Source organism: Fusarium redolens (genome assembly GCF_020744475.1).
Source record: "Fusarium redolens strain MPI-CAGE-AT-0023 chromosome Unknown BKA55scaffold_9, whole genome shotgun sequence".
Taxonomy (NCBI): domain Eukaryota; kingdom Fungi; phylum Ascomycota; class Sordariomycetes; order Hypocreales; family Nectriaceae; genus Fusarium; species Fusarium redolens.
This window is the reverse complement of record NW_025763672.1, coordinates 305,557-319,901: the sequence shown is the minus strand read 5'-3', so window position 1 is coordinate 319,901 and position 14,345 is coordinate 305,557. Positions and strand designations below refer to the sequence as shown.

General features: G+C 47.4%; 3 protein-coding genes across 3 annotated transcripts; 2 read left to right on the top strand and 1 right to left on the bottom strand.

The window, feature by feature from the left end:
* Positions 1-48: 48 nt before the first annotated feature.
* BKA55DRAFT_380434 (Adenylosuccinate synthetase) lies at positions 49-2,797 on the bottom strand. The gene is made up of 19 exons (XM_046185961.1): positions 2,672-2,797; positions 2,553-2,563; positions 2,441-2,497; positions 2,361-2,389; positions 2,273-2,293; positions 2,181-2,219; positions 1,952-2,127; positions 1,860-1,886; positions 1,779-1,810; positions 1,490-1,726; positions 1,076-1,111; positions 880-1,025; positions 792-828; positions 708-742; positions 595-661; positions 476-538; positions 283-423; positions 204-230; positions 49-150 (listed from the first exon to the last, which is right to left on the bottom strand). Exons 1-19 carry the CDS (start codon positions 2,703-2,705, stop codon positions 97-99), a joined length of 1,269 nt encoding a protein of 422 aa, XP_046048399.1. The 5' UTR covers positions 2,706-2,797; the 3' UTR covers positions 49-96.
* Positions 2,798-3,394: 597 nt separating this feature from the next.
* On the top strand, positions 3,395-4,741 carry BKA55DRAFT_594516 (RTA1 like protein-domain-containing protein; the record flags this gene model as incomplete). Its single annotated transcript, XM_046195673.1, has 3 exons — positions 3,395-3,793; positions 3,850-3,985; positions 4,032-4,741. 3 exons carry the CDS (start codon positions 3,395-3,397, stop codon positions 4,739-4,741), a joined length of 1,245 nt encoding a protein of 414 aa, XP_046048398.1.
* An 855-nt stretch (positions 4,742-5,596) lies between these two features.
* Positions 5,597-6,016, top strand: BKA55DRAFT_690715 (uncharacterized protein; the record flags this gene model as incomplete). The annotated part of the gene is made up of 1 exon (XM_046199550.1): positions 5,597-6,016. The coding sequence occupies one exon, from the start codon at positions 5,597-5,599 to the stop codon at positions 6,014-6,016; it is 420 nt and encodes a 139-aa protein (XP_046048397.1).
* Positions 6,017-14,345: the final 8,329 nt, after the last annotated feature.

The following is a 14,345-nucleotide window of genomic DNA, read 5'->3' as shown; positions in this document are numbered from 1 at the left end:
TGAGAATGCAGCAATGATTTGAGATTTCTGGTTCTAGACACTGATACCAACGTTGTAACCATCAATTCTACTCGCATCAGCTCCGTAAGAAACCTCTCAATCGCGCTTGATCATGGCTTCACGATCGGGGCCGGTCCCAATGTACTTGATCTGATAGAATATGCGTTAGTAGATTACCTCTACCGTCGTTGGGGGCGCCATACCTTCACTCCCACAAATCCCTCAACAAACTGCAAGACTTGTCAGTATACATCAATGTTACAACAAGCAAAAGAGCATTACCTCCACGTATTCACGCGCTTCTTTTGGCAAATCGTCGTAAGACCTCGCATTTGTCGTAGGTGTTTGCCATCCCGGAAAGTCCTTGTACACAACTTCGCATTGATCCAAGATATCCAGGTCAGCTGGGTAGTGATCGAGTTCCTATAATAACATTAATGTATTGTTGCACTGTAGAAAACGATGGAGAACTCACCTTGCCACCGAGCGTATACGCTGTCGCGACGCGGATTGTATCAAAGGTATCCAGGACGTCGAGCTAAAAGACGTCGGTTAGTACTATGACGGAATAAGTAGTAAACAACAAGTCCTTGCCTTTGTCAAGTTCAGAGCAGTGTAGTTATTGATGTCATTCGAGTACCTCAGAACGACCAAATCAAGCCTGCAGGAAGTTAGATAGCCATGTGACGGAGTTCAATTCTACTTACCATCCGCATCGGCGTCTCCGACCAGTTGATGTTCCCTTGGTACGTTAGACTAAAAGACTCGACAAAATATTAGTAGTCTCTCACCCATTCTCTTCCAATTTCTTGAAGCTTCGTTCCGATCCTATATCCAGTCAACCCCCCATCAATCTTAGTACACAATGAAGCAACTCACTCTCCCGTGTCCTCGGTCTTGAAAGCTCCCGAGCCGACTCTTGTCGTATAAGCCTTAACAACTCCGATGATCTCTGTGATCTTCTTGGGATTCAAGGTAAGTCCGCCGATGATGCCGGCCAGTGAAGTGTTGGACGATGTTACGTACTGCTCTATTAGCTATGATCACTGAATTGGAAGACATCAACATAACTTACGGGGTATGATCCATAGTCAAGGTCAAGCATGAGCGCCTGAAAACGGGGATGAGCCCCAGCATCGGGCCTCACACACCTTTCCTTTACAAAGGACATGGCTTGCGCTGGCTGTTTCAGCTGGCGAAAGGGTACAGCATGAACATTGCCCCAAGATATACGCAGGCCTGATACCCAAGCGCAAACTTGAACAACAGCAAGCACCAGTCGCCCGGGTCTTGCGAACCTCAGAAGAGGTTCGAGAAGCATGCAAAGTCCAGTAGTAGCTCATCTGTCAGCATAGACCTTTGTCGAGAGACCACCTCGACCCGCTGAGATTTGTCCAGAAGCAAAGGAAAGGGTATGAGACCACGAGGAAGGTTGCTCGAACCCCAGCTGGTCAGTACTAAATCATCAAGCATAGGTCACCGCTCTTACATTCGCTCCTTCGACCAGAATGGGAGTGTTGCTCCCTTGCGCTGATTTCATAAAAGATACTCCGTCAACAGCATAATTACGCAACTTGGGTCGGTACTCCTCAAATCGGGCAAGCTCCTCTTCGATGTTGTACCTGAAGAGATCTCCGTAGCGCTTTCGGTAACCATCAGCTAATCGTCGTAGTTTCTGCTCAAATAGGTTGGGGTTGAAGACATCAGCCAGCCTAATGCCGCTCCGCTATCCAGGTTCAGCAATAATCCTGATGCTATGGCCTTGAGTTTCTGCTCACCGCGGCTTTGCAGCTATAAGAGGGTCCGATACCTGCAATAGTTAATAGAAAGCCAGATATTAGACATCTGCCGAGACAAACCTCGTCCAGTTGTTCCGATCTTGCCCTCTAGGCTAGTGTTAGCAATCTCCAACCAGTTTCATATGCCCCAAGACCAAAAATCAAAAACCAACCTCCGAGCTCCTGTTCCTCGAGTCCATCGGCTGCAATGTGCAACTGTAGATCGATGTGCACCCGGTCAGAAACACGAATTCTATCGTGTACTTCTAGTCCTTTCTCTGATAGATCCTGTAGCTCTTTGAAGAATTGCGGCACGTTGAAGACTACCCCAGAGCCGATGAAGTTCATGCTAATACGTGTAAGTCAATTTGATCGATGACAAGCATTGAGTCGTAATAGTACCATGTCGGATTGATGAGTCCGGAAGGAAGCAAGTGGAAGCTATCAGTTGATCAGTTGCTGGAGCGATTGCAGGTCGGATGCCTGTTTGTTACCTGTACGACACTCCGTTGGCACTATTTTAGAGTTAATTATCCATTGGCACGACACGGTTTTATCGCCGGAAAAGCATATCCAACTCACACGATAGAGTGCCCCGCGTTATGTCCTCCCTGATCTTCTATTAATAAATGTGCGCCATGGTCGATTGTGCTGTTACTCACAGCAGCGCGGGCGCAGAGTTTAGCCTCTGGGGCAAGGATGTCGGTCAACTTTCCTTTCTATACCATGAACAATGTCAGTATTTCGTCTCCCAATTGCCTCAGAAAGACGTACGCCCTCATCTCCTGTCGAACACGATGGGTTAGCATCATAAGGAACGTTAATGGCATCGTTTGCGATAGCTGTGACCAGCGTAGGCCGCAAAATAAGAGAAAGTTAAGACGCGTCCATACCCCACTGGGAGCCAAGAATTATCGTGATAGCCATGTAAAAGATTAGGGCGACGGTTCTTGGTGGTTGACGTTGTTATCGCTCTTGGAGAAACACATTCAGAAGAGTTTACAAGAAAACCCCCCACCATTATATACCCCGCCGGCGAATAGATACACCGAACTCACAAGCCTTTAGAATCGCAGATTTTAAGTTCGGTGTTTCTTTCTCCCTAGCCCGCCATTAAAGAGGTACCTTAGGTGCTGTGGAGTGGATATCTCACACTCACATTTAGCCTAAACCGGTCACCTTATCTTAGCTAGCTTCCTTACAGAGAGTTAGTATTAGTATTATATTTTCCTTCCATTCAATCTCCCAAGGCTTCAATTCAGGTGCCCTCTTGGCCAGTTAGACCTCACTAGAATTGCATTTACAACCTTGTTCTACTCCGCACTGAAACCATGATACCTGGCTGACACTACGGCCCTGGACTAGCTAAATCCAGTCTAGCACACCTTCCCCTAAGGCTGAGCAGTGGACCCTCGTTTCCGATCAAATTACGCGATTGGCCAGCTCGCATTTGACTGCGCACTCTTTGGCGAGCATACGATCCATCTCGCATTTCTACATGTCGGACTAATGAGGCGTTGCAAACAACCTCATTTTAGAAACAGAAATAATGCTTATAAGGCCCCCAAATCCCATCTCACCATGGATCTGTATCATTCTCATCACCGACATTCACTATGCATTCTAATCTTGGAGCTCTTATTCTTTATCTCCTTTCGGGATCTGCTTTAGCATCCGCAATCCCCACACAAACACAAACCCACGATGTTACCCTTGTAGCTCGTGCTACGGCGATAGAAACAGCTGCACCAGAGGGATGGTTCACCACTACAAAAAACATCGCTACCATCGGCGGTGTAACAGATAAATACGTTACCATCCCCGCCAAAACAATCTCAATTGTCGTACCAACATGCGTTCAAACCCTCGAACCCGATGAAAACGGATATCTTCCCCCAGGAACATGTAATGCCCACTGGAACTACTATCCCAGCTTCGCAGCTGCTTTAGCATTCGCTTTACTCTTCGCAACACTTACGGGCGTGCACATTTGGCAGGCTGCTCGGTATAAAAAGGTCCGTATGTTCTACTTTTGTTGTAACCTTCCTGGGATGAAGGCTAATGAGTGCAGACATGGTGTTGGGTTATTATCATGGCGGGGATCTGGGAAACCACGGCGTTCACCTTCCGAGCGATAAGCACCAAACATCAACAGAGCACAGGTGTACTCTTGACGTTTAACATATTTATTCTTCTCGCGCCAATTTGTAGGTCAAACACAGTCCTTTTATAACGCATTACTAACAATAGCAGGGGTTAATGCGTACGCATACATGACTCTCGGCCGAATGGTCTACTACTTCGTACCATCTCACTCCCTCCTTCGCATGCCTGCTGCTACTCTAGCTGCTATTTTCGTCGCCCTCGATATCCTGTCATTTATCGTCCAGCTTATAGGCGGGAGTATGTCTGGACCCGGTTCACCACCTGACGAGCAGATGAAAGCCGTGCATATCTACATGGGCGGTATTGGTCTTCAAGAGTTCTTCATCGTCATCTTCGTTGTCCTCTGCATCCTCTTCCAAAAGAAGATGCACACAATTGAGCCTCAACACAAGGGTCTCAAAGCCTTCTTCACGTCCGACTGGGGCATGCTTCTCGGCACATTATACTTCTCACTAGCCATGATCTCTGTACGCATTATCTACCGACTCATTGAGTTCTCTGGTGGAATGGGTCAAGACAACGCGCTTGTTACACATGAGGTGTACTTTTACATCCTTGAAGCAGCGCCTATGTTTTTGGCGCTGTTGGCGTTCAATGTTGTTCACCCAGGACGGATCATGACGGGTCCTAACTCGGATATGCCTGGATTGTTCTCTTTTATCAAGAATAAGATTCGGGGACGGAAGGGAAAGCAGTTGTTGGATGACCGGAGTGATAGTGATGTTGAGATGAATACTCGGTATGAGCCGACTAGAGAAGTTGGACATTATGACACTGAACCTCCGCGTTATGGATAAATGGTTGCTTTGAAGTTAAGGGCTACAGGAACTTCTGGGAGTATCTGGGTCGGAGTAATTTGTTTGGGAGGTTGTGGCAGCTTGGGAGTTTGAGACAACGTGTAACAAAATGGTACTTCGTCTGTTTTTCGTATAGAGCATAGAAATACCTTATTCCATCTTGTTTTTAAACAAAAGTGCCAAGTGCCTTCTTGCCAAGTAAACGTATATAATTGCCATGATTATGGTCTTCTCAATGTAGTCGGCGCAGTAGATTAAAAAACAAATTGAGTATTGGGACAGCTTCAGGGTAATACTCGTAACAACATCTCAAATCTCAAATTGGGTCGCCCTCACGAAACTCTTCTGCTCAGGACCAGTACTTCGATACCCACATGACTTTATAGTCACTCTTGCAATCGCATGATAAGATAGGTACCTGAATTATTAAAAATTAGGCATCATATATTATTATACCACAGATTGATGCAACATATGCTTGCGAATTTGCCTCTTTTTGTGTACTCCAAGGTCACGATACGAAAATCCGGGAATGTGGGCTTGTGGAGCTTCAATGAACCACGACGTTGATGCGACGTCAAACAATACACTTGTACCTCATCGGATGATACGCCACCAACTGATCTTGTCTCACAATTGAAATGTCGCCATACTTTGCCCTCGGCTTAAAGCGGCATGTTGATCTTGTCTCCCACACGTGTATTGTGATGTCATTCCTCTTGACGTCACCATATCGTAGAGGAGCTTAACTTAAGGTCCCTTCAAGCTCTCAAGCTCACTTGCAATAAACAAACCATCAACACAACCAAAACAAACTCCCTAAACAACAAATTCAACAATTCAACAATCGTCAAAATGCGCTTCCTAACCACTCTCCGCCCAACGACCCGTCTCGCCCCGCGCATCTCCCTCCGTCCCTTCCACGCCGCCCGCATTCTGCATCAAGACGAAGTCAAAGACAGCAACGGGAGTTTCATCGACGGTCTTGCAGAAGGTGACGCAAAGGGACGCACAGGTGGTGGTGAAGCCCTCGACGCGACGTCTAAGAATGCACCTCCTCAGCCTAAAGTGTCGAACCAGAGTATTCCGGGGAACCAGACTGATGAGTTGACGGAGGAGCAGAAGAAGGAGGTCGAGGAGCATAATAGGGACTTTGATGAGAAGCATGATCGGGGGAATGTGGCGCCGGGGGATAAGGTTGATAAGAAGTTTTGGGGGGATGGGAGGCATGGGGAGAAGGATGAGGAGAGTGCGACGCCGCCTAAGGAGAAGTGAGGGTGGTACTCTTTGTCGGTCATGATCTTGATGTTGACGGATGCAAGGAAGATGACGGCCCGTGGGAAATAGGTACACGTTATAAATGGGGTCAATTGAACCAGTTTCGTGCGTCTGAATGTCTTGATGGCGTTGTGTTTGCCCATTCCATGTCAGAAGCCCTTGGTGAATTATTTGTTTTGCAATATTCTTGGGACCACCACGATAAATTTGAGGCACAAGTCTGCTTGATTCTATCGCTGGAAGCAGCATGCCCGCCTATCATTTGTGACCATACCAAAGGATTCTAAGTTCAGCGTGTGTATCATCTATACTACCTCTAGTATGGAGGCAGGATGTTGACCTCTACCCCGAGGCTATTGATGCCGATGCTCCAAATCACCGCATTCCTGCCAGATACTCACTCAAGAACTGGGATCCTGCCCAAGAGACCATCCATCTCATAGGTTGACGCTAACAGTCTTGGGAAATGGATCTAAGACTGGACCGTCTCCCATTCATGGTCCACAAATTACAATTTAAGCCAATCGCATAACACGGCGTACTGTCATTCCTTACAGGTAGGACCGCATCCCATCCCCCCATGCAGATGTTTACGAAAGGCCTCATTGTATTTCTCCATCTCGGGCGGGTATTCGCGCGGGGCAGGGCCATAGTAAAGGACCTCAGCATCATTAAGTTTCTTTCGGCGAGTCACCAACTCTCGCGAATAGTTCCGAGCGAACCAATATTCCACAAAGTCAAATTCACCGAAGAGACGAACACGGAAGGCCTCTTCATGTCCGGGCCTGGGCCTGGGGTCCGCTTCCACCATCTTGACCTAGTATTATGGTCTGAACTTTTCGCGAGCATTCCGGGGAAGACCCTTGGGCGCTTTGGCAAGTTGAGCTAACGTCTTAGCATCTAGTATAATACATGTGGTATAGCGCATATCGCTAGCGATAAAGGCAACCTCCTTGGATGTAATCTGTTTTTGAAAATACCTGCATACTGTGGCTACTAACGTGCCGTTAAGTTGTTCATCTTCTAGAATATTATTCTGGTAGCGACGCATAAACTCCTCGTTTGGCCGGGTATCAACGTCGGTAGGAATCTGGGCAGATGGGGGCTTGAACTCGTTATAACGGGCGAAATGTCTCTGGACATCGAGGACCTCAGACTTAGACCATACTTGGGCTATACGGCCAATAAGACCAAGGGCGTGCTAAAACTGTTCATCTGTTTCGGGGCCATAGGCGGTATATATAATAGCAAACCCCCATTAATAGGGTTTATGGCCATAACTGAAGCATATAATTTGCTCTAAGTATAAGAAAATGCTGCGATGGCATTGAGGGCCTCCTGGGAAGGGTAACGTCTGTAAATCGGGTCGAATTATCTACATGGGATATTTGCTAAGATCAGCATCGGATTCTGCCATGGTATAGAGAATGATCAAGAGTTTGTGAACGAAAAGGAAGAAGAGATCGTGCGGTGGGTGGATTGCTGGGGATCAATTTGTAGTGGGCTGACCAGCTACGAGGTTGCTGCCTGCGAGCCTGCTCCACTTGAGATCCTTTTCCAATTTGATTCTTGTATCCAGAAAAGGAAACCACATGCAAATGGCCGGCAATTCGTGATCTTGCAACAGATGACACGAGAGGAAGCTTGCTTATCTAATCGTCAACGCGTAGGTGTTGGTAAGAATGGTGTTGGGCATCGAGGCCAGATGTGGTTATTGTGTCACGGGTTGGAAGATGGGAGAGCGCGACCTTCTGGGGAGAAGTAAGTGGCACTCGATGTGAACCAGAACGCAGTGTAAGACAGATGAGTGTTGGGACTACCTACATGACATCATCCCGGCAGGTTCGGATTTCTGAGGGCCATATATGCGGTGACACCTCGAGAATGTCATGCATGCAGGTAGTGAGCGTTGTCAGGGTTGTTTTAGTCCTGCCAGGGCCAAAAGACGGCAGCGAAACCGCCTGGGTCACCCGATGTCAGGGCCCTATGCACCTAGGTAGTTTTAGCTGCATATTCAGCAAAGTCTATATTTTCAGTTCAGTTCAGTTAATGTCTCGTCTCATTCAGCCAGGTAGATGGTAATTGGCTGTATTGTATCTTTCGGCAGGGATTTGTGCGGTAACAGTGTCCAAGCTGAGAAATGATGTACCAGTACGCTCGAATCATGAAGGGCAATCGCAAGGCAAAATACTTCCATCCGCGTGCGCGCTGATGCCGGGGAAGTTGATGTATTCCGTTGTTACTGCACTCTTGTTAACTTACTTAACCATCCGTTTCCTGATCATGTTACATGATGGGGATGTGCAGAGATAGGGCCTGAGCTCCCGCCATGATTGACAATGGCACCTGCGCAATGATAACGCTTGTGATTGAGAATGCCTTGCACGATACATGTTTTCGTAAAATATGCTGTTGCGATGATTCCCATCACCGTACGTACTAATGCCGTTTATCGCATGTTAGGATATGTGTACATACTGTATCCCATTGCCACGAAGAAAAAGGGCAAGGGGATATCGTTACAGCCCCGCTCGATGACTTTTTGTTCAGCTTGTACCTTACAAAGAAGTTCGCCGGAGTTCGTTGAGCCGCTAGATCGTGGGCATGGGCTGCGGCACACAAGCCTCCCCTCCCTTAGGTTCCTGTCATAGGATGCCGACATGTGTGGAAGGGGGTGAGGTACAATGCCTCTGGACATGTGTGACGAAGCAACACGACAATATTATTCCTTTGAGAAGTCTTGGCATAAACACATGGATACAGGTCTCGAGGTAATATCAGGCAAGGGCCTGAATTGCCGTCCCTGTCGGTCTCAAAGATTCACAACAGGGGTGGCATCATATAGGATCAACATTGAAGTACGCAAAGGAAAAGGGGAAAACAAATATTTAAGGCAACTGCAGCATCAGGGGGTCAGCGAGTGACATACCATCAAGTTTCGAAGCCCGGAATGTTCGCCGCTGCATCTCCCACATAGACCCGCTACAGGGGTATCTCAGGATGCGGAGCATCGTTTCATTTTCATCTTGTCCTTTGCTTGAGAAAGCTTGTCTCGATCGAAGAAAGAAAACCACGGCAATCTCAGCGATTCAACGAGGCTTCGAGTATCTATGGTTGTTTCGTCTGGGCAACTCTTGGCATCACAGTCAAACTGTCCGCAGTCCACCATTCTCCGACTTCAGCAAAGCGGTGTTGACGTTGTTTGCGTACGGACATTGAGAATTGGTATGATGTCCTTGTGCAATAGGCGAGCCGAAACATTTTGTCGAAGCTAGAAACGGGATCTAAGGCTCGCGTACGCTAAGAAACAAGAGCCCGGGAATTATGTGGTTAGCGTCAGCCCGTTGGCGCTAACTGCGCCGTCCAGACTCCACGGATCTCGAGGACAGGGATCTCATTAATTACTTCCCTGGCCCTAGGTATGACATTTGCTGTGTCTTTTGACCGCAATGGTTCGCCATCAACAGCCTTAATTAACAGATATCCACGGTTCTGACATTTTATTAACACACTAATAACGATGAATGTGACCTATGGGTATACACTACCGAATTTCGTGTGTTGATGCGGCAGAATGCCCAGAGAACGAGAACACTTATCCCCAAGTCCCCAACAGTCTCATTGGAACTTAAAATGGTTGTGGTAGAGTATGAATCAGAGCGAAACTCTGAGAGTTAGCGTTTCCCGAATTAATATGTATTCTCTCCATTTTTTGATGAATCAAAATAAACAAGCGCAACAGTTTGAGTAAATAGCATGGAGATGGCTTTCAACCAACATGGAGCGCGTCGTCTTCCAGCTTGAGAAGAGGCCATACTAAGGTACGTACGGAGTTGGCTTGGCATCAAGATGAAATCCTTATATGAGAATAGTCCTGGCAAAGATACATCTAGTTCATGGATGGATGTTCTTGCGCGCTCGTTGGAACGGACAACTCAGGCCCGGCCACGGCGAGGAATAGTGAGACATTAGACTTAACTCGTCACCAGTGCACCAACCGATCAGGGCTCAAAATTTAGAGCAGTTAGGATTATTGCTTCCGACGGAAGGCCCATGTAAGTCAACCGCTAATGCGGTGATCAACGTCTACAATCCCAGATTGCGGGTATGAGTGTCTTCTAGCTAGTACCAGCTTGTGATCACGCCAAGGAGTAGGCGGGGTCTTGGCCATGCACATGTAGGTCGGGCTGCATTGCATGTCGCACCAGAATAGGATTGAGTGTTCCCCATGGAAGGCTTCTGCCGGTGCCAACAAACCAACGGCGGACTGAAAGATTGACTTACAGAACATGTTCTAGGGACCAGATGCTAGAGTCCACCCCGAATGTGGGATGCGTGGGAGAACGTGATGTCGCCAAAAAGAATTAAGTGTGGTATGCCAGGCAGGGTGTGACGCAGACCACTTTACGCCCCCAGTCCGCTTCAATTTTGTCCATAGATGGTCTGTTGACAGCAAAAAGAATTATGACAGTTCAATGGGATTATAGTATCTGCAACGGAATAACTCGAGTCCCAGATGGGTAGACAGAATTCCAGACCTTTTCTAGAGTTTTTCTCGAAGATTTCCCTAGACTCACAACAGAAGGTCTCTCGTTGGCTGAGTGTTCCCCTACTTAACCAAGATGGGAGTTGAGCCTAGCAGGACGCTGTTATTCTGAAATCACAATCATCAGATGTGCGTCTCCGTCTCCGCGCGCATTGATGGCTTTTATTTTTTCGCCTTCTGCCGTCTTTTCTGTTCGGTCTCTCCGACAGCTGAGTTCGCGGCAACGGACCCTCCAGATCTCGCCCAACTCTATCTAACCCATGTCATTCCAGCTTGTTGTACAGAACAGATCTAGAGTTGTGACAGTTACCATCGGAGATCTTCAACGGGTACCTTGCATATTTCTACTACAGATCTTAATAGGTCTGGCCATCAAGCCGCATCGCTGTCTTAACAGGGCCCTACTTTATAGGCGCAAAACTTCGAGTTTATACCTGCAAAGATAATTGAGTGACTGAAGGTATCCTTGAGTTGCTGAGCCCAAAAAAGGCACTTTCTTGTACCAATTGTGTATGAGTCGCTAGGAGAGACTAAACAGGGTGACGTTTCAGGATGGACCTGGTAGAAGGGTACAGTCTTCGAGGCCTGCAATAAGATTCTTGTGTTTCTGTGCCCTTCCGTAGTGTGGTTCTCTAAAGCGGAAAGTTTCCGATTGGCACAGCACAGGACCAGCCATCGAAAGGGGAACCAATGGCGTCAGGCGATCATTGGATCTATGCACACACCTTGCATTCTCGAACCTCGAGCCTTTTACATTACTAGTCCCTCGTAGCTATGATACTGCACAGCAGAATTGCCGCTGCGGCTGAACCATGTGTCAGATCATCCGAATAATTAAGAAGACCTCAAACTTGAGCCCATTGATCCGTGACCCCACACGAGCATTACGTAGGTGCTTTTCCATCTTGAATCACTACTATTGTGGGACCAACTGGTGAGGTAGGTATGGTAGTATTCTGGTGATGCTCACACATATTACCTTCTCTATTAGTCAGTTTTAGGTAGGTAGTTAAGATTGCACACCTAGAAAAGCAAACAAACATGAGAAACCTTCTGGTATACCCATGGTAGCGTGGGGTAGTATACTCCGTAGGTTTCGTCAACTGACATTAGTACATGTGTGCTGAAATTCACGGCTCCCGCCAACGTCTGTATCGCGCCTCAGAACCATGCATACAGGAACCAAGCAGAAATACCGTCAAGACCTGCCTATGACTATTCATATATTCCATCCGGGCCTTCTATACCATCCACTAGGCTGCAGTAAGGGTCACCTAGGGTCTATTGAAGTTTAATGAAACAGCGTTGGGGCAGGATCCGCAATTGTTGATGATGACTCGACACAACAACTAGGTTCTCAGCTGAAGTCTTTAGAGTTAAAAGAAATCCCAAATAAAGCCCAAAACGAGCCCTGTCGTAGCCTAGGTAAGCGTATTATCGTACCTTAATTGTGGATTTATTTTTACGTTGTGGATATATAGCTCCATCTCCTTCCCCTGTACAACTCCCGCTCAGCCCCCAGGTTTTAAAATGTCCGGCCTGATCTGACAATCTCTACTACCGATTGGAGGTCGTGTGTCAGAGCCGTGGCCATGTCCGGCAGAGCAGGTGGAGTAAACGTTCTGTGTCTTGTGTCTCCTTAGATGATAGTAACCTGCCATGGCCCCCGGGTTTACGAGATGAGCAGCATCAAGTTAAGGACTCTACGCCCAAAGGCGTACTGATCCACAAGTGAATGGAAATATGTATAACGGAACGTGCGTGATGCATGCTTGGCTCCTTGGCCGTTTCCAGGTCTTTGAAAAGGACCTGGAGGTTCGCGAAAGCATAACACCTGCCTCCAACTCTTTATAAGCATAACTTAAGTCAACTCAACACATCCAATGTACAGCGACTTACGGAGAAGTTGGCATTGGATACTCTGATACGAACAGAGACAGTGCACATTGTGGGAAAAGACAACTATCTGACTCGTGACAACACGGACTATACTCGTTATCTCTTCACATTTCCCACGGCGGCGCTTTTACCAAGCAACTAACGGGAATTGTTTAACTGGTGACCAATTAAAATCGTTAAGCATAATGCGGCTGACAGGCAGGTGCCGAGGCCGCCAGGACTGGGGTCGCTCAGAGGGTAGGCCGATGCTTCTAGATCGTTTCTAGATCAGCGGTAGCGGCGTGTGAGAATCACGCATGCTACCTACCCTAGTAGTGATGTAGGTCTATGAGTAAAAGAAAAATGAACGCCTTCAGCTGTAGACATCCGTGCGTTGCAGAATCAGCCTTTGCTGGGACGAAAAGAGCAGAAAATACGACAGTGGTAAGGACAGGCCATAGCCTTACTCATGTGTACCGTAATATTTCCCTATTTGACCATACTCGCACCGTTTCCTCAATACCAGCAATTGTTATTATAGGTTTGTCATAAGCACACTGACTTCGGTCCCAAAAGGGCGAAACCACTAGCAATGCCAACAGACAATGGGGGTAAGTGACCGCCACGGAATAGATTACACTACTCCGATTTCATCTCGGTGTAGTTTTCGCTGAGAACTGAAGCTCAAACAAGACTCAATGTCGTATTCAAGGTGTTTTGGGGTCAACCCTTCTTGCCCTGCCGTCTCCACTCCCTCCGTTCCCACGCCTCCGTGTAAGCCGGCTGAGGGCACAAGGGTACGGTAATCAGCACAGTGCCGAAGAAAAGAGATGTAATTCTTGACGAGTCGAGTCTAGAACATGGGCCACAGCCAAAGCCAGGCACATGGCGACCGTGGGGGATGAAAGGCTTTGGATCTGGTCACTGCGGCTGAGTCAAACCGGGATGACATACAGCATGTATCTAGGCTCATCGCCCTGGCATTGCTTTGACTTTTCACTTTGCTTGGATAAACAAACACCGCGTGATCCACTCTCGACGTCGTACTGAAAGAACCAAATTGGAAGTTGTCATGAGGCATGCCCCGCTGTAAGCGACCACATTTGGTCAGAGGTTTGATTTGAAATGACATTATCCGGCGTAAAGTTTAACTGCTAGTTATAGCGGCAACGGCAACGTCCCCGCGCGATCTTGCATAAGGGATCTTTTATGCGCTTACCAAGTGCCATTGCCTTTGTTTAATTAGCTGCTAATCGTTCTGTCTCAATATGAAGGCCAGTAATAAGAAGTTTAGGTAGTTAGATTCCATGCTGTCTCCATTGCAAATGCCCAAGTTGGTACGGAAAGGTTGTTGTTTGCTCATCGAGGGGATGAAGTTCTAAGTAAGATAATGAATGATCAGGTCGTCTTACTCAGGGATGATTATTGGAGGTTTTGAGTGCCGGCAGCCAAGGACTTCTGCTTCGACCACATTGGGGGAGCACAGATAAGACAAATGTCTAAGTGGCCTTGGCACTGAGCAAACAGGTGAGGGATCTGACCTTGACGGCGTACCGGTAGTAGTAAGTGACAGTCATAACCTACCTATCACATTAAGCCAACATGTTCGGGGAATCTGATCCTAACGTTACACCCTAAAGTCTTGCAGTGAGGCTAGGGCAAGGGTTTGGCACTTGTTTGCACACACTAGCGCTGCGCGCCAGTAACTGCCCGTTATAGTTTTCCTCCATGCGCTGGGATGATGAATATGTAAGCTTGGACGATGGAGGATGTGATGGTGTGGTCATGCTTAAACAAATTCAACTGAGCCAATATGAGAAAACAGCATCACGAGCAATTGCTCTACGGCGTTGATGCTGCGCATCTCTTGAATGTATTCATAGTCCTTGATACAGGTGACAT